Consider the following 14,883-nt stretch of genomic DNA (forward strand, 5'->3'; position numbering starts at 1 on the left):
GGCGCCCCGTTGGCCTGTGAGTTTGCGTCAGTAGCGGACCGATGTGCCAATAGGCCGAAGGCAGCACAACGCGCCAAGATCCGGATGGCACCGAGGTGGTGTCTAGTAAGTTGCCGCACTGGTGTGGCCATCCTACAATGTTGAAAGTCGGCGTGGGGCGCCCCGTTGGCCTGTGAGATGGCGGCAGTAGCGGACCGATGTGCGAATGGGGCCAAAGGCAGCGCAACAATATTTTCGGAATAGAAGACACCACAAGGCGCTGAGATGCCAAGATCCGGATGGCAGCGAGGTGGTGTCTAGCAAGTTGTGGCACTGGTGTGGCCATCCTACAATGGTAAAAGTCGGCGTGGGGCGCCCTGTTGGCCTGTGAGATGGTGTCAGTAGCGGACTGATGTGCGAATGGGGCCAAAGGCAGCGCAACAATATTTTCTGACTGACACCACAAGGCGCTGAGATGCCAAGATCCGGATGGCACCGAGGTGATGTCTAAGTTGCGGACCGATGTGCGAATGGGGCCAAAGGCAGCGCAACAATATTTTCTGTATGGAAGATACCACTAGGCGTTGAGATGCCAAGATCCGGATGGCACCGAGGTGATGTCTAGCAAGTTGCTGTACTGGTGTGGTCATCCTACAATGCTGAAACTCGGCGTGGGGCGCCCTATTAGCCTGTGAGATGGCGTCAGTAGCGGACCGATGTGTGAATGGGGCAAAGGTAGCGCAAGAATATTTTCTGAATAGAAGACACCACAAGGCGCTGAGATGCCAAGATCCGGATGGCACCGAGGTGATGTCTAGCAAGTTGCTGTACTGGTGTGGTCATCCTACAATGCTGAAACTCGGCGTGGGGCGCCCCATTAGCCTGTGAGATGGCGTCAGTAGCGGACCGATGTGCGAATAGGCCGAAGGCAGCACAACGCGCCAAGATCCGGATGTCACCGTGGTGGTTTCATAGTTGAGAGGCACTTCATCTGCAGTGGGGCGCCGAGATCCGGATGGCACCGAGGTGATGTCTAGCAAGTTGCTGTACTGGTGTGGTCATCCTACAATGCTGAAAGTCGGCGTGGGGCGCCCCATTAGCCTGTGAGATGGCGTCAGTAGCGGACCGATGTGCGAATGGGGCCAAAGGTAGCGCAACAATATTTTCTGAAGAGAAGACACCAAAAGGCGCTGAGATTCCAAGATCCGGATGGCATCGAGGTGGTGTCTAGCAAGCTATGCAGTTGAGTTGTGTGCGCACTTGCGGCGAATAGGTCGAAGGCAGCATAACAATGTTTTCTGAATAGAAGACACCACAAGGCGTTGAGATTCGGTTACCACCGAGGTGATGTCTAGCAAGTTGCCGCACTGGTGTGGCCATCCTACAATACTGCTCCGAATAACGGCGTGGGGTGCCCGAAGGGGGGGGGGGGGGGAGGCGGCGTGAACGGGCCTTCCTAGGTGGAGGCTCGTCTGCTGTAGTGGGGCGCCCCTTTACCGTTTCAGTTGCCATTCAGCTGAGTTTCGGCTGCTCTTGATGCTACAGCGACAGGCGGCTGCAACAGGACTCTCAAAATGGCGGCCTGTTCTTTGGATTTGGGCCTGGTCCACTAAAATGGCCCTGGGACACCTTAGAACTCGGACGCTCGATTTTTTTTCCTTTCCTGTACATGCAAAAAAAGGTAAATGCCCAGTACGTTACACGCTTCATCTGCCACGATGAACTCTCCAGAGGAACCGAAAAAAAATATAGTTATGGTAACTATACCATGCATCGTCATATGGAGAGGTGGCACCAATTAATTATAGTGCTGCATAAAAGAGAGATTTGGAGGAGAACCCCTGACCTGCTAGTACATTCATCAAAGAAGTGGCACTGAGAGCTTCAGAGGCAAGGGAAACGGTCCCAAATATTTAGAAGAACTTTGGAAAGATTAAAATGACATGTTTAGATTGTGGTAAATTAATTTCATGTGGACAGATGAGTGTTACTCTAATAAATACAGCATATGAACATCATCATAGTCGATGGTTGGTAGAGACATTTTGACTATATCCTGGACCTGCCCGTCCTCGCCCAAAATGGCGCCGGAATAAATGGGACTCGTAACTCCTTGTTGTGTACTGGTTGCAGAACCTTGAAATCACGAGATACGTATGCAGTTTTGAAGCACATGGCGGGCGGGGACGAGAATTGATTGAATATTTCGACATCCCTATTGATATTAAGTTCTGATGTGTTATTGATTACTGTACTATTGAAAGTTCGAATTAACGTCACCCATGGTACTTGCCCGCAAATGTATATCTAGATAATTTTATTGTAACTGGCCCTGTCGTATTTTAATTATAAAATGTACGTCCACCGATTCCGTAACTGTTAGACACCTTAGTTCTTGCAACCTAATGGCCCGCCCGTTACGTTCCTCTACAGTGTAAATGTCTACTCATCATATACGATTACAGTTTGCTCCGTGGCAGGCCCACGTGGTTATAGGCTCGTATTTGTATAATGAAATTTTCACAATAAAGGTTTTTAAAAGAAAACATGGTAGTAGTATATACATTGGTAAAGTTTTTAATAATAGTCACTGTTTTAGAATCATTAAAAGGCAAGTGAAATAAAGCAGACCAATTACATGAAGGGTAAAAGGTATAATACGAAGGAACGCAGTAAAGATAAATGGTCAAGGGCTGTTGTGTTTTCTATTCCTGCAACATAAAGTGATCGATAAGAATCTCATATTCAGGCGTATCGGCGACTAAGACAGCAGGTCGACCCTCTTTTGCTCAACGGCTCCGTCATGGGACGAAGAAACGCTCTTTTTCTCGAAAAAAGAATATATTTTACTTGCAGGACAGTTGTAAATTTTCCGGGAAAGTACATTAGCCTGGAACATTATAACATATATTTAAGAAAAAATAATGTTCGGAAGTAATAAAAAGCGTAATTTTTAGGTCATATGACCAAGCCTTTCATCATTAGAATAAGAAAAGTAAAATGAACCAATGAAAAGTTTTATTAACAAGTCACATGACTTGTTATGCTTACGTTACGCGCTGCGCGCCCCGGATGACTTCCGGATGCGCTAACGCGGCGCGTCATATGACGCATTACGCGACAACGCAGGTCCAGAATATAGTCAAAATGTCTCCACCAACCAGCGGTCGGAACACAACCCCTTTCAGCAGGCTAAATAGTTCTGTTAAATGACAACAGAAGGGACAGGCAACAAGAACCATCAGTCAAAGAGGGGAGGGCTAGTTCTTCTCTACCGGGTTACATTGGGGCGCTACCGGAACTGATCGAATTGGTAGTCTACAGTGTTTCTGGATGTTTCAGACTGAAGCTGGGGTTAGCATGAGAGCAGTACCATTTCGTAGCTCCGTCGTGGCCATTCCGCAACCAATCATGGCAGCCGCTCTTTATCGTTATTTTGGGCGGGGTGGGTGGCGGAGCCGAGCTGTTTTGCAGCCATCATTGTGTGGAGTTCAGTTCATTTCACTAGTTTTGTATTTGTCATGAGGGGTTGTTCCTAATGTTTCTATTTTAGCGAGGTCAAAAAGAGATCCCGTTAGTGGCCTACTGATTTTGCTCGATTCCTTTTCTTTTTTTTTTTTACACGATTTTTCGTTATCTGCAAAGACTAAACAGAGTATTGCGACTCTGTGTTTGTTTGTAAATAGAGAATGAACCAAAGAGAACCAATTCTAAAACAGTAAATACTTGGATAACAATCAATCAAATGGAGAGAGAAGCAGGCACGACGTATTACAACGGGGGCAAAGGCCTGCGTTAACTACCCTTCACTATGTGCAAAGAGAGTACTCCTAATAGAAATGAGGGGGGGGCACCATTCAAAGCAGATCAGTGTGCATAAACACGAAAATGTTTTCACTTACCACGTACTTGACATTTGACAGCTTATGATATTTACTATTAAAAAACCATTGAAATTCACTGAAAAAACCATAGGTTATAGATCATATATAGTTAGGAATTAGCATTTACAAAACCTTGAAAATTCACTGAAAAAACCATAGGTTATAGACCATATATAGTTAGGAATTAGCATTTAAAAAACCTTATTTTACTCACACAAAACCATTGAAATTCCATATATAGTTAGTTGCACTAACTATATATCGCGCACCCGCAATCCACTGCTGATGATGTCACATATTACATCATTCATGACATGGTCAGTGACATCACTGATGACATCACTGATGACATCTCAAATGACATCACTGATGACATCTCATTTGACATCAATGACCACATCACTGATGATATCATTCATGTGACAATACAATGCATCTCCTCATATTTTAATATAACCTCTGTTTCACCCAGTGTTAAATACAGAGTATAATTTTTGAAACCATTGACACACCAATACTAGTTACTACATATGTACTCACTGATTCCTACGTCTATACACACATTCACTCATTCACCCATACAATCATTCATACATACAATCACTCATCTTTACAACACTATCATATGCACTCATACACCTATACAGACACTCACACTCTGCCACTCATCCATGGAGTTACTCACACACCTAGTCAGTCCTGTAAAGAATCAATCACACTTCCATTTTCTTGTCTATACAGTTAAACATAGAGCACCTTATATTTTCAAACATATACTAACACATACTTACCTTGTTATACAATCATTGATATAAGTACACATTGATCTGCACAGAGTCACACACCTCCCAGCCAGCCACACACACACTCAGTCTCCCATACAAATACTTGGACAATCAATCAATAACCCATATAGTTACTCATATAGCTACTGATCAACACATGCAGCAGTTTACAGAACAACAGACATAATGATGCACAAATTAAGACAGTTTAGTCACTAACCCATGCACTCAGTGAGACACATTTAATCACTCAGTCATACAGTCAGTCATGCACCTACTAAATCCTTCGTCCAGACACTTACACATCCACTCATTCTTCAATATGTAAGACATATTTAAACTTTACAGAAACAAAAAATCACTGGATGTTGTTATCAGTCATGTCATCAGTGATGTCATTTGAGATGTCATCAGTGATGTCATCAGTGATGTCACTGACCATGTCATGAATGATGTAATATGTGACATCATCAGCAGTGGATTGCGGGTGCGCGATATATAGTTAGTGCAACTAACTATATATGGAATTTCAATGGTTTTGTGTGAGTAAAATAAGGTTTATTAAATGCTAATTCCTAACTATATATGGTCTATAACCTATGGTTTTTTCAGTGAATATATATATATATATATATATATATACACACACATATATATACACACACACATATATTTACACACATATATACACACACACATATATATATATACACATATATATATATATATATATATGTATATATATATATAGGTACAGGGCCTGTAGGGGTGGCACAATAAGTGCTGCAGCCCTAAGAGGCCTTCCCTGGCCACAGTGCCCTTGGTACCTTTTACAAGGGACTGACATATGGCTAGAGAGATGCCAATGGGGGTACAAGGTACAGTTTTGGGAAAGAACACAGACCCTGGGAACCTGAGTGGCAGGGACCCAGGAAACATTATTTCAAAGTGCATCACTAGTCTGGCAAAAAAAAAGGGGGTGGGGGATTACTGCAACAGAAACCCAAATTAAATACAGCGTGAACAGTAATCCCAATCAATTTATAAGGACAAGTGGAAGCTGATAGATTACATGTTCAAGTCAGGCCAGGTACTGGTATACAAGGACCTGCCCAGAAGTGTTGCTACGAATGATGCAGTAGGTGCAGTGGCACCAGGGCCCATGGCTGCATGGGGGTCCACTACACACCTATTATTTTTGACTCCCTTTTCAGACATGGCTCCCATTTTCCGTGTTCGATAGTGCCCATTGTTCCCTTGCTATGCTTTGCTGAGCCTCAGGCCGGCTTCAACATACTCTTAACAGTTTAATCCCTAGGCCTGCAGACTCCAGCAAAATAAGGGCTCAGAAACGGCACAGAGTAGTGAGCCTGGGAGAAGTGAGCTGAAGCCTCCATCATATGTCAGATAAGACGGTTTATCAACTTTCAATGTTACAAAGTACAGGCTTGTGTGTGGAAAGGATGGGTGTCACAAAAGTGTGGCAGTGAGGAACTTTCAATATGTGGAACTTAACTTCATCATGTGTTGATGTTCAGCTACAGTGCAGTTTATTTCACTTTCTTACTAAAGCTTGAAGAGCTACAGAGGCAATGCACCCTCGTAGCATGGGTTGCAACGAAGTTCTGTAATAGCCTGGAAGAGAAAAGTGCACTCACTCAGGATGCAGTAGCTAGAAGGATAGTTGTGTTCAAACCTTTTAGATAACTAATAAGGGACACTTTCAGCAAATACTGTTTTAGTACATAACAGTAAGCCTCTTTAATTTGTAGTTTCACTGCATAAGTTACAGTGATGTTGATTAAAACCGTACTGGCTGAAATCTGCCCTCAGTGCATTGAGTCACTTGACAGCTATAAGGAAGGAACACAGTGGTGTAGGCCAGAGAGAAAGGGTGAGCGGTCTGTACCCGTAATAGCAGAGGGAATGCTGCAAGAAGACAGAGTGAAAGTTGCTGCATCCTGAGAGAAGGGAAGTGTGGAGTAGACTGATAGTAGAAGGTGTGCACTGTAGGAGCATGGAAGAACATGGGTGGAGTACTGTCTGCAGAAGCCTGAAAAGAGGGAATGCTACAGCATCACAGAGGGAGGAAAGGAGAGAGCTCCTTAGCAGTGGGCGTGTTTGGGAGGGAGTACCCCTCAGGGTCCTGTTATGACTAGAGAGGGTCTTGCTAGGGCCTAAGGAGAGAGAGGACTACAGTATTATGAGTGAATTCTGCATGAACCAGGAGTAAAACAGTCAGTGCTGCAAAAGCCTGGAGGACTGATGGGCTTCAGGTGCCTTTGAAGAAGGGGTGATTCAGTGATCTGGAGGATGGATGAAAGATTGCTAACTCAGCTGATGCAAAGCAGTGTTGGCATGGTGGCACAGAATTCCTGGTGCAAGACAGCCTGCATTGTATTCAGTTACTGCTGGACTGAGATCTGACGTTTTCTGATTTCAAGTGAGAGTACTGTGACCAGTCTGGATATTTATTTGTACTTTTGAAGCAGAATGACAGAGAGTGCAAAGGAAAGTTCTGATGTGAATGAGATCTTCACACACCCAAATGTAAAGGACCAGTCAGCCGTCTCTTGACAGCATCCCTCATGGGCATGCTGCTGGCAGTGCTTAGAGCAAGGCAGTACTGAGGGCCCTGTCTTGAACAGCTATGGCTGTTTATCTGCTTCAAGGCAATAAATAAGCTTAGGATGAAGCGTCACTCCAGGTGTCAGACATAAGACACACTGTAAACATGGAATAGTCACACCTAAGCAGGCTGGAAACTAGGCAGTCCTGTAAAGGTTAGGCATGCACAGGTGGCTCTTAGCCTGACCTGCAGCCTGAATCCTCACCCAAGATGGCCGCACTGAGGGCACGCGCTGTTTAGCACCACGTGAGAGGGCGGACATGCTGGGGTCAGGCACAACACCCGCGGTCTCGCCGAAGATGGCGGCGGCAGTTTCGCTTGTGCTGCGCATGCGCAGTGCTGCCGCGGTGTACCACCCGCCCCCGGCCCGGCTGTGACTGCCCCCTGCGGCTGTCACTCAGTCACTCCTGCCATGGCTCTGTCCCACCTGGAGCGCTGCCTGGTGCTGCTGCTGCGCGCGCTCTCGCGCTCCCTGCTCGCGCTCTCCGCCCTGGTCGCGCGCCTGTCAGCGGCGGTTGGGGGTCGCGGGGGCGGGCCGTTGACTGTGGAGCCCCCGACCGAACCACTGCTTCTACTGCCGGGGGTGCAGCTGGCCCGGAGGATCCGGCGCAGACAGGTACCGGTGGATGCCATTGTGGGGCGGTGTGGCTTTATCGGGAGGACCCCAGAGCTTCCTAGGCAACGACCCCCCCCCCTGTCGTGGTGGTCACATGGACCCGGCTGCGCGTCACGTGATGAGAAGGGATGCTGGGAGTTGTAGTTGAGGGGGCTCCATTGGCCAAGGTGGGACAACACCCGGCTTTCTGATTGGATATTGGGCTGTGATGAGGGATGAGGCTGCAGGGCTGCTCCTGATGGAGGATGTATGTATCCTGCTTCAGAGAAAAGAACTCCAGCCCTGATCTCTGGCAGCACTGCACCCCTAGCAACAATGGTTCTTTATTTATTTTATTTTAAAAGTGTTATATAGCGCCAGCTCGACCCGTAGGTATCAGTGCGCTTTACATACACACAGTAAACAGCAGAAGGACATTACATTACATAGAAGGCCGGCAGTGAGTAAGCAAACCACGGATAAAGAATACAGCATGAACAATAAATAAAAGTGCAACGGAGGGAGAGAGAACAATAAAAAGAAAAAAGGTGATTAGCATCGTCCGTTCACCAACTCTCCTTGAACGGGAGTCAGCTCGGATATTGAAGACTAGGTTCGTTGACGTTGGTCAGATTTTAGGAGATGGAGTTTCAGGTCCCTTTTGAAACAGGAGAAGGAGGGGTTGCATCTTAGGACTCCCGGGAGAGCGTTCCATATCCTGGGAGCGTTGCCGGAAAACGATCGGTATTGTTTTTTTTTTCTTTTTCGTTTTCGGCGGAATGAGAAGGAGTGAGTTGGAGCTTCTCAGGGTTTTGGATTTTCCTGCTCTTACCAGTTTGTTGTTCAGGTAGTTGGGGGCCGGAGAGTGAAGGGTTTTGTGTGATGCAGGCCAGCTTGTAAATACACCTCCCTTCCATGGGAAGCCTATTGAGGGACTTGAGAGCTGGAGTGATGTGTCCAAATCTTTTAACTCCAGATACAAGTCTAGCGGCCATGTTCAGCACTGCCCTTAGAGGGGCTAGGTGAGCTTTTGGAGTCCCTGTAAGGATGGCTTGCCCATGTAAATCTGGCCCTCGCGGAGCACATGACCCGAGCCAATGTCCTCGATCCCATGCAGAATGGGTTCCGTGCTGGTCACAGCACGGAGACGGCCCTTCTGGCAATGGTTGAACACCTGCGGATTGTGTTGGATGCAGGTCAAACGGCAGCGCTTATTCTATTAGATCTTAGCGCTGCCTTCGACACCGTGTCCCATCGCATCCTTCTACACCGTTTAGAGGACATTGGCATCTGTGGTTCGGCTCTGCAATGGTTCCGCTCCTTCCTCAGTGATCGCTCCTTCTGCGTTACCATCCCTCCTTTTCAGTCCAAGTACCATCCTTTGGACCTGGGGGTTCCCCAGGGCTCCTCGCTGAGTCCCACGCTTTTCAACCTGTACGTGCAGCCGCTGGCTGAGGTCGCCAGGCAGTGGGGCCTAACCATGGTCTCTTATGCCGACGACACTCAGCTAGCGGTTACGATCAGCGGGGATGCCGAGCAGGATGCCCCCAGGTTCCGAAACGGGCTGAGAGAGGTGGCCAGCTGGATGAATAACAACTGTCTCCAGCTGAACGCGAAAAAAACGGAGGTGATGATCGTTGGAAGAGATGCGGACCGCTGGGGGGACACTTGGTGGCCACCTGAACTGGGGCCGGCCCCTACACCAGTCTTGGAACTTAGGAATCTGGGAGTGTGGCTTGACCACACATTAAGCTTTGTGACCCATACCAAGAGAGTGGCGGCAGGTTGCTTTGGGGTCCTCCGCGGGCTAAGACCGGTGCTTAAATTCTTTGACGCCCCGACAAGACAGCTGGTCATCCAAGCGATGATTATCTCCCGGTTGGACTACGCTAGTTCACTCCTTTTAGGAGCAAACCAAGCTGAGATTCTTCGTCTACAACGGGTACAGAATGCAGCGGCGAGGGCGGTGGTCGGTTTGCCTCGGACCTGTCCCACCTCTAATACTCTTCGGTCCTTGCACTGGCTTCCGATCAAAAATAGAATTCATTTTAAGGCTCTTAGCCTGGTCTTTAAAATTCTACAAAAGTCGGCACCAGAGATACTTAACAAACTGGTCTCTCCCTATGTTCCAACTCGCCCACTAAGATCTCTTGGTCAATCCCTAGTGGTTGTCCCACGTTTCAGACTCAGCCGGATGGGTGGACGCTCCTTTCGAGTGAGAGCCGCGACTCTTTGGAACGCGCTTCCCTCAGAAATCTGCCTCTTAGATGATCTACTAACTTTTCGTAGGGCTCTGAAAACTTTTTTGTTTTAATTTTTGGTTTCAATCACTCCTGTTTTTTCTTTGTTTCTGGTTTTTAGTGTTGTGTTGTGTCCACCTTTCCCTGCGCCAGGACGCTCCTTCGCTGGAGCATCTGTGCGCATTAAAAATGATCATAACATAACATAACATAACATAACATAACGTAGTCGATTTTAGAGAAAACTAGGAATTGGACTACTGTCTTGAGGTCATCCTGGGGAAGAAAAGGCTTCAATTTCTTGAGGTGTTTTAGAGAGAAAAGAGCAGTTTTTGCAGAGTTTTTGATGTGGGCCTCCATTGATAAGTTCTTGTCAAGGGTGATGCCTAGAGACTTCACTGAGTCGGGTAGGAAGAGGGGGCAGTTTAGGGCAACCAGATTCTTGAACCACTCTTGGATAGGACAATGGTTGCTTTTTGGAGAGAATAGGATTAGTTCCGTTATATCTGGGTTGAGCTCTAAGTGGTTAACGTTGAACCAAGTTTGGATCTCGGTTAGAGTGGTATTGAGGTGTTGGATGTCATTGGGAGACTTGATTTTGAAATAGATTTGGGTGTCATCCGCGTAAAGGTGGTAATTCACTCCAACTTTTTTCAAGATGATTGTGAGGGGCTCCATGAAGAAATTGAAGAGGGACCGGGAGAGGATCGAGCCTTGTGGTACCCCAAGTGTAACTTTTGTTGGCTTCGAGAGACAGGAGTTGATTTTAATTTGTTGCGAGTGATGTTGGAGGAAGGAGGTGAACCATTTTAGTACTGTACCATTAATGCCGGATCGCATTAATGGTACAGTCTGTCTACCCCTCCCTGCCTCCACTCTACCCTTCACCCCCTGCACTCTAGTGCCATCATCAGGGCTTCTCTCACCCCTCACTGCCTGCACTCTAGTGCCATCATCAGGGCTTCTCTCTACCCCTCACTGCCTGCACTCTAGTGCCATCATCAGGGCTTCTCTCTACCCCTCACTGCCTGGACTCTAGTGCCAGCATCAGGGCTTCTCTTACCCCTCACTGCCTGCACTCTAGTGCCATCAGGGCTTCTCTCTACCCCTCACTGCCTGCACTCTAGTGCCATCACCAGGGCTTCTCTCTACCCCTCACTGCCTGCACTCTAGTGCCAGCATCAGGGCTTCTCTTACCCCTCACTGCCTGCACTCTAGTGCCATCAGGGCTTCTCTCTGCCCCTCACTGCCTGCACTCTAGTGCCATCATCAGGGCTTCTCTCTACCCCTCACTGCCTGCACTCTAGTGCCATCATCAGGGCTTCTCTAACCCCTCACTGCCTGCACTCTAGTGCCAGCCTCAGGGCTTCTCTCACCCCTCACTGCCTGCACTCTAGTGTCATCAGTGCTTCTCCCACCCCTCACTGCCTGCACTCTAGTGCCAGCCTCAGGGCTTCTCTCACCCCTCACTGCCTGCACTCTTGTGTCATCAGGGCTTCTCTCACCCCTCACTGCCTGCACTCTAGTGCCAGCCTCAGGGCTTCTCTCACCCCTCACTGCCTGCACACTAGTGCCCTCATCAGGTTTCCCTCACCCCTCACTGCCTGCACTTTAGTGTCATCATCAGGCTTCCCTCACCCCTCACTGCCTGCACTCTAGTGCCAAGATGTCAATCATTGACACCCACGAAGACGATCTGTGGTTTCTCGGCACCAAACACAAAGTTTTGCTATTACAGTGCTAAAATAAATAAGAAGACCATTCGGGATCAAGAGGCAAAACTTGATACTGCAAAACTCAAGAAGTCGAAGACGCAGTTTCAGTTGAATACACAAGCATGGTCGTACTGTAGTTCTTGAGCTCTCTCCCGTGACTGGTGGTTATGCAGGTCACTGGAATCAAGAAAGTCCAGGAAATTCCATAAGAAAATAAAAATTCCAAGCATGAATCCCTTCGTCCTGCCAATCCTGCCTTTTGGAGTTGGGCAATGCTTGGAATCAACACTTTCCAACATTGTTGGTACCTCTTCGTGTCCCTCTGAAACGCCTTCAGGTCCCATGGATCTGAGGTGAATGCTGGATGTGTTCCCGCTGGTGGTTCCATCCCTGGCGACAACCACTCCACTTGACCTCAATCAGACGCCAATCCCACATTCGGATCTGGCTCCATGACTTTCTGCGACATTACTTTGGCACTGACTCCGTGGCCGGCGTCATGACGGATACCACCTGCAGCACCCAGACTGACGTCTCTGAGCATTTTCCCGATGCCAGACACACAAGGTTTATTTTTTTATCAGACTCCAAAATGAATCCCATCATGGACACCACTCTGACCCGGACTATACACCATATGTTGATGAGGGCCGGGGGATACTTCTCATGATGTTGTGGATATTTATGAAGGTCTAAATTATGCCTGTGTTCTAGATACCTCCTGAGACATTGGCCTGTCCTCACCTAACCCCTCTATGGCAAAAAATAATTCTTTACAGTGATTAGGAGGACGTTGGCAGCCTTAGATGTCATCCTGCCAACAGCAGAGGTCACAATTATTGTGCTCTCAGAAGTCCTCAACCCGGCATAAACCACTCAGAAGCCTCATCTGCCATACCACATGTCATTAGGCAAGTGGTATAGACCTGCTCCATGGCATCCAGGTGTTTTTTTATTTATTTTTTTACTACAACATCCCACCCTGGATAGTTTTGTAGTGCAGGTATCCCCCAGTCTACTGAACCCAGATGCATTCCCAACAACTCCCCCGGACAGAGAATTAAAGTGAATGGAAACAATCGTAAAACACATGTTTTTGTCCGTCAGCCTTGACTGAGATCAGTGACTACCGCTTGTTTCCTGGGCAGGTATTCACAAGTACTGTGGGACAAAGTGGCATAGATTTTGCCAGCTGTCTCAGATGGCTTCCGCCTCACATTGCAACGACTCATCTTGGACAGTCAAGATGCTGTGAAATACGCCATCAGGTCTGGCCCGGACACAAAACTGTCTGGGTTGGGTAGTCGACACCAGTAGGGTGCTAATGCGCCACACCTGGATGCACTCTACAGACTTCACTTCCGATATCCAGCAGTTCTTCATGGACATGCCATTCAACATTTCTCACCTGTTTGTGGAAAAGGCTTACTTGACCTTAGAACGCTTCAAGGAGAGCAATGACACAGGCTGCTCTTTAGGTGTAGCTCCACCTACACGCCCGTTTCACCATACCACTTGCCCCATTCGAGACTTCGGACAGGATTACCACCAGAGGTGCCAGTATGGACCTATGCAATAGCAGCAGCAGCAATTCACCTAATCCTTTCAAAGTAGAGGTAGGAGAACAGTTTGTCAGCTTCCAGGCCCTTAGGGACAACACTGTACCCAAACCCCTCCCTCCTTCTCACAGCTGTAGCAAAGCCACTTTAACTTACCGTCAGTGGTACTCGACCTCCCCGATTAAAGAAGCCTTACTGCCAATTAATGGGCTTTCCAGATCAAAGACCATGGCTGTTCTCTACCCTTCCTGTCTTTTGCACTGGACTTGCAACCTACACTGCAACATCTCCCGGAGGATCACTTGTCTATATTCCAAGGAGGACTTCTGGCCAAGGGAGCAGTAGAGAGGGTACCAGCATTGGAGACCGGGACTGGTTGCTACTCCCTTTATTTTCTAGTGGAGATAATGGATGGAGGCCTCTGTCTCCTCCTAGATCTCCACCCTCTGAACCTCTGTCTTCGGAAGGACAAATTCATAGTGCTTACTTTGGCCAAAGTTCAGTCTGCCTTGGATCCAGGAGACTGGATGGTAGTGAGCGCTTAATTTGATTGACACTTATTTTCACTTCCTTGTCCGTCAGTTCAACAGACACTTTCTGTGGTTACAGGTAGCCTCCAGCATTTCCAGTTCTTGGTGCTCCCTTTTGGCCTGATCGATGCACCTTGGGTGTTCACCAAAGTCATGGTGGTGGTTGCAACTCATCTGCGGGGTTTGAGGATATCAGTCTTACCATAACTCAACGACTGATTGCTAAAGGTGGGTTTGCCTTAGGCAGTTCTAATCCACTTCCTGACGATGGCCGACCTGTTGACATCATTGGTTTTTTCCATCAATGTGCAGAAGTCACACCTGACTCCTTTACAACGACTCCCCTTCATTGGAGCCATCCTAGATACAGTGCTTTTGCGAGCCATCTTTCCGCCTCAACGAGTCCAAGACATTTGGGCTATGATTCTGATGTTTCAACCTGCCGCTGGGTCCCAGTGAGTTTGGGTCTGATGCTTCTTGGCATCCTGCTTATCAACCACGCTAGGTCGCAGATGCGAGCTCTACAGTGGGATATGAAGTCTCAGTGGGATCAGCGCTATAGCGGTCTGTCAGACTCCATCCTGGTGTCGAAGGAGATTGTGAAAGGCCTGCAGTGTTGGCTGCTAAACTGCGATTGGACCAGAGGCAGACCCACCCCCTACCATAACCAGAACTAACGGTTGTGGCGGGTACATTATTACTGATTTGGGGGCGATTATCTGGGAGACTTGGAGATCAGAGGACTTTGGTCTCTGGAAGAACCTTGCTTCTACATCAACTTGCTGGAGTTGTCAAGGATTTGCTTGGCACTGAAGGCATTCCTCCCGCTCATCAAGTAAGGAACGGGTACAGGTGCTCATAGACAACATGACCGTAATGTGGTATTTTTATTTTTTATTTTTTTTATTTTACGGAGTTTCATATAACGCAAACTTGACCCGAAGCTATCTGGTATCAGGGCGCTTTA

The 14,883-nt window shown here is 47.6% G+C and overlaps 1 protein-coding gene across 1 annotated transcript in view; it reads left to right on the forward strand.

Moving 5' to 3' along the window:
* The first annotated feature begins 7,653 nt into the window (after window positions 1–7,653).
* Window positions 7,654–14,883, forward strand: part of FAAH2 (fatty acid amide hydrolase 2) — a 153,808-nt gene continuing 146,578 nt past the window's right edge. The window contains exon 1 of the mRNA XM_078664081.1: window positions 7,654–7,893. Within this exon, the coding sequence (XP_078520207.1) occupies window positions 7,690–7,893 (204 nt within the window). The 5' untranslated portion in view covers window positions 7,654–7,689. The remainder of the gene's footprint in view (window positions 7,894–14,883) is intronic.

Source organism: Lissotriton helveticus, chromosome 10 (genome assembly GCF_964261635.1).
Source record: "Lissotriton helveticus chromosome 10, aLisHel1.1, whole genome shotgun sequence".
Classification (NCBI taxonomy): Eukaryota; Metazoa; Chordata; class Amphibia; order Caudata; family Salamandridae; genus Lissotriton; species Lissotriton helveticus.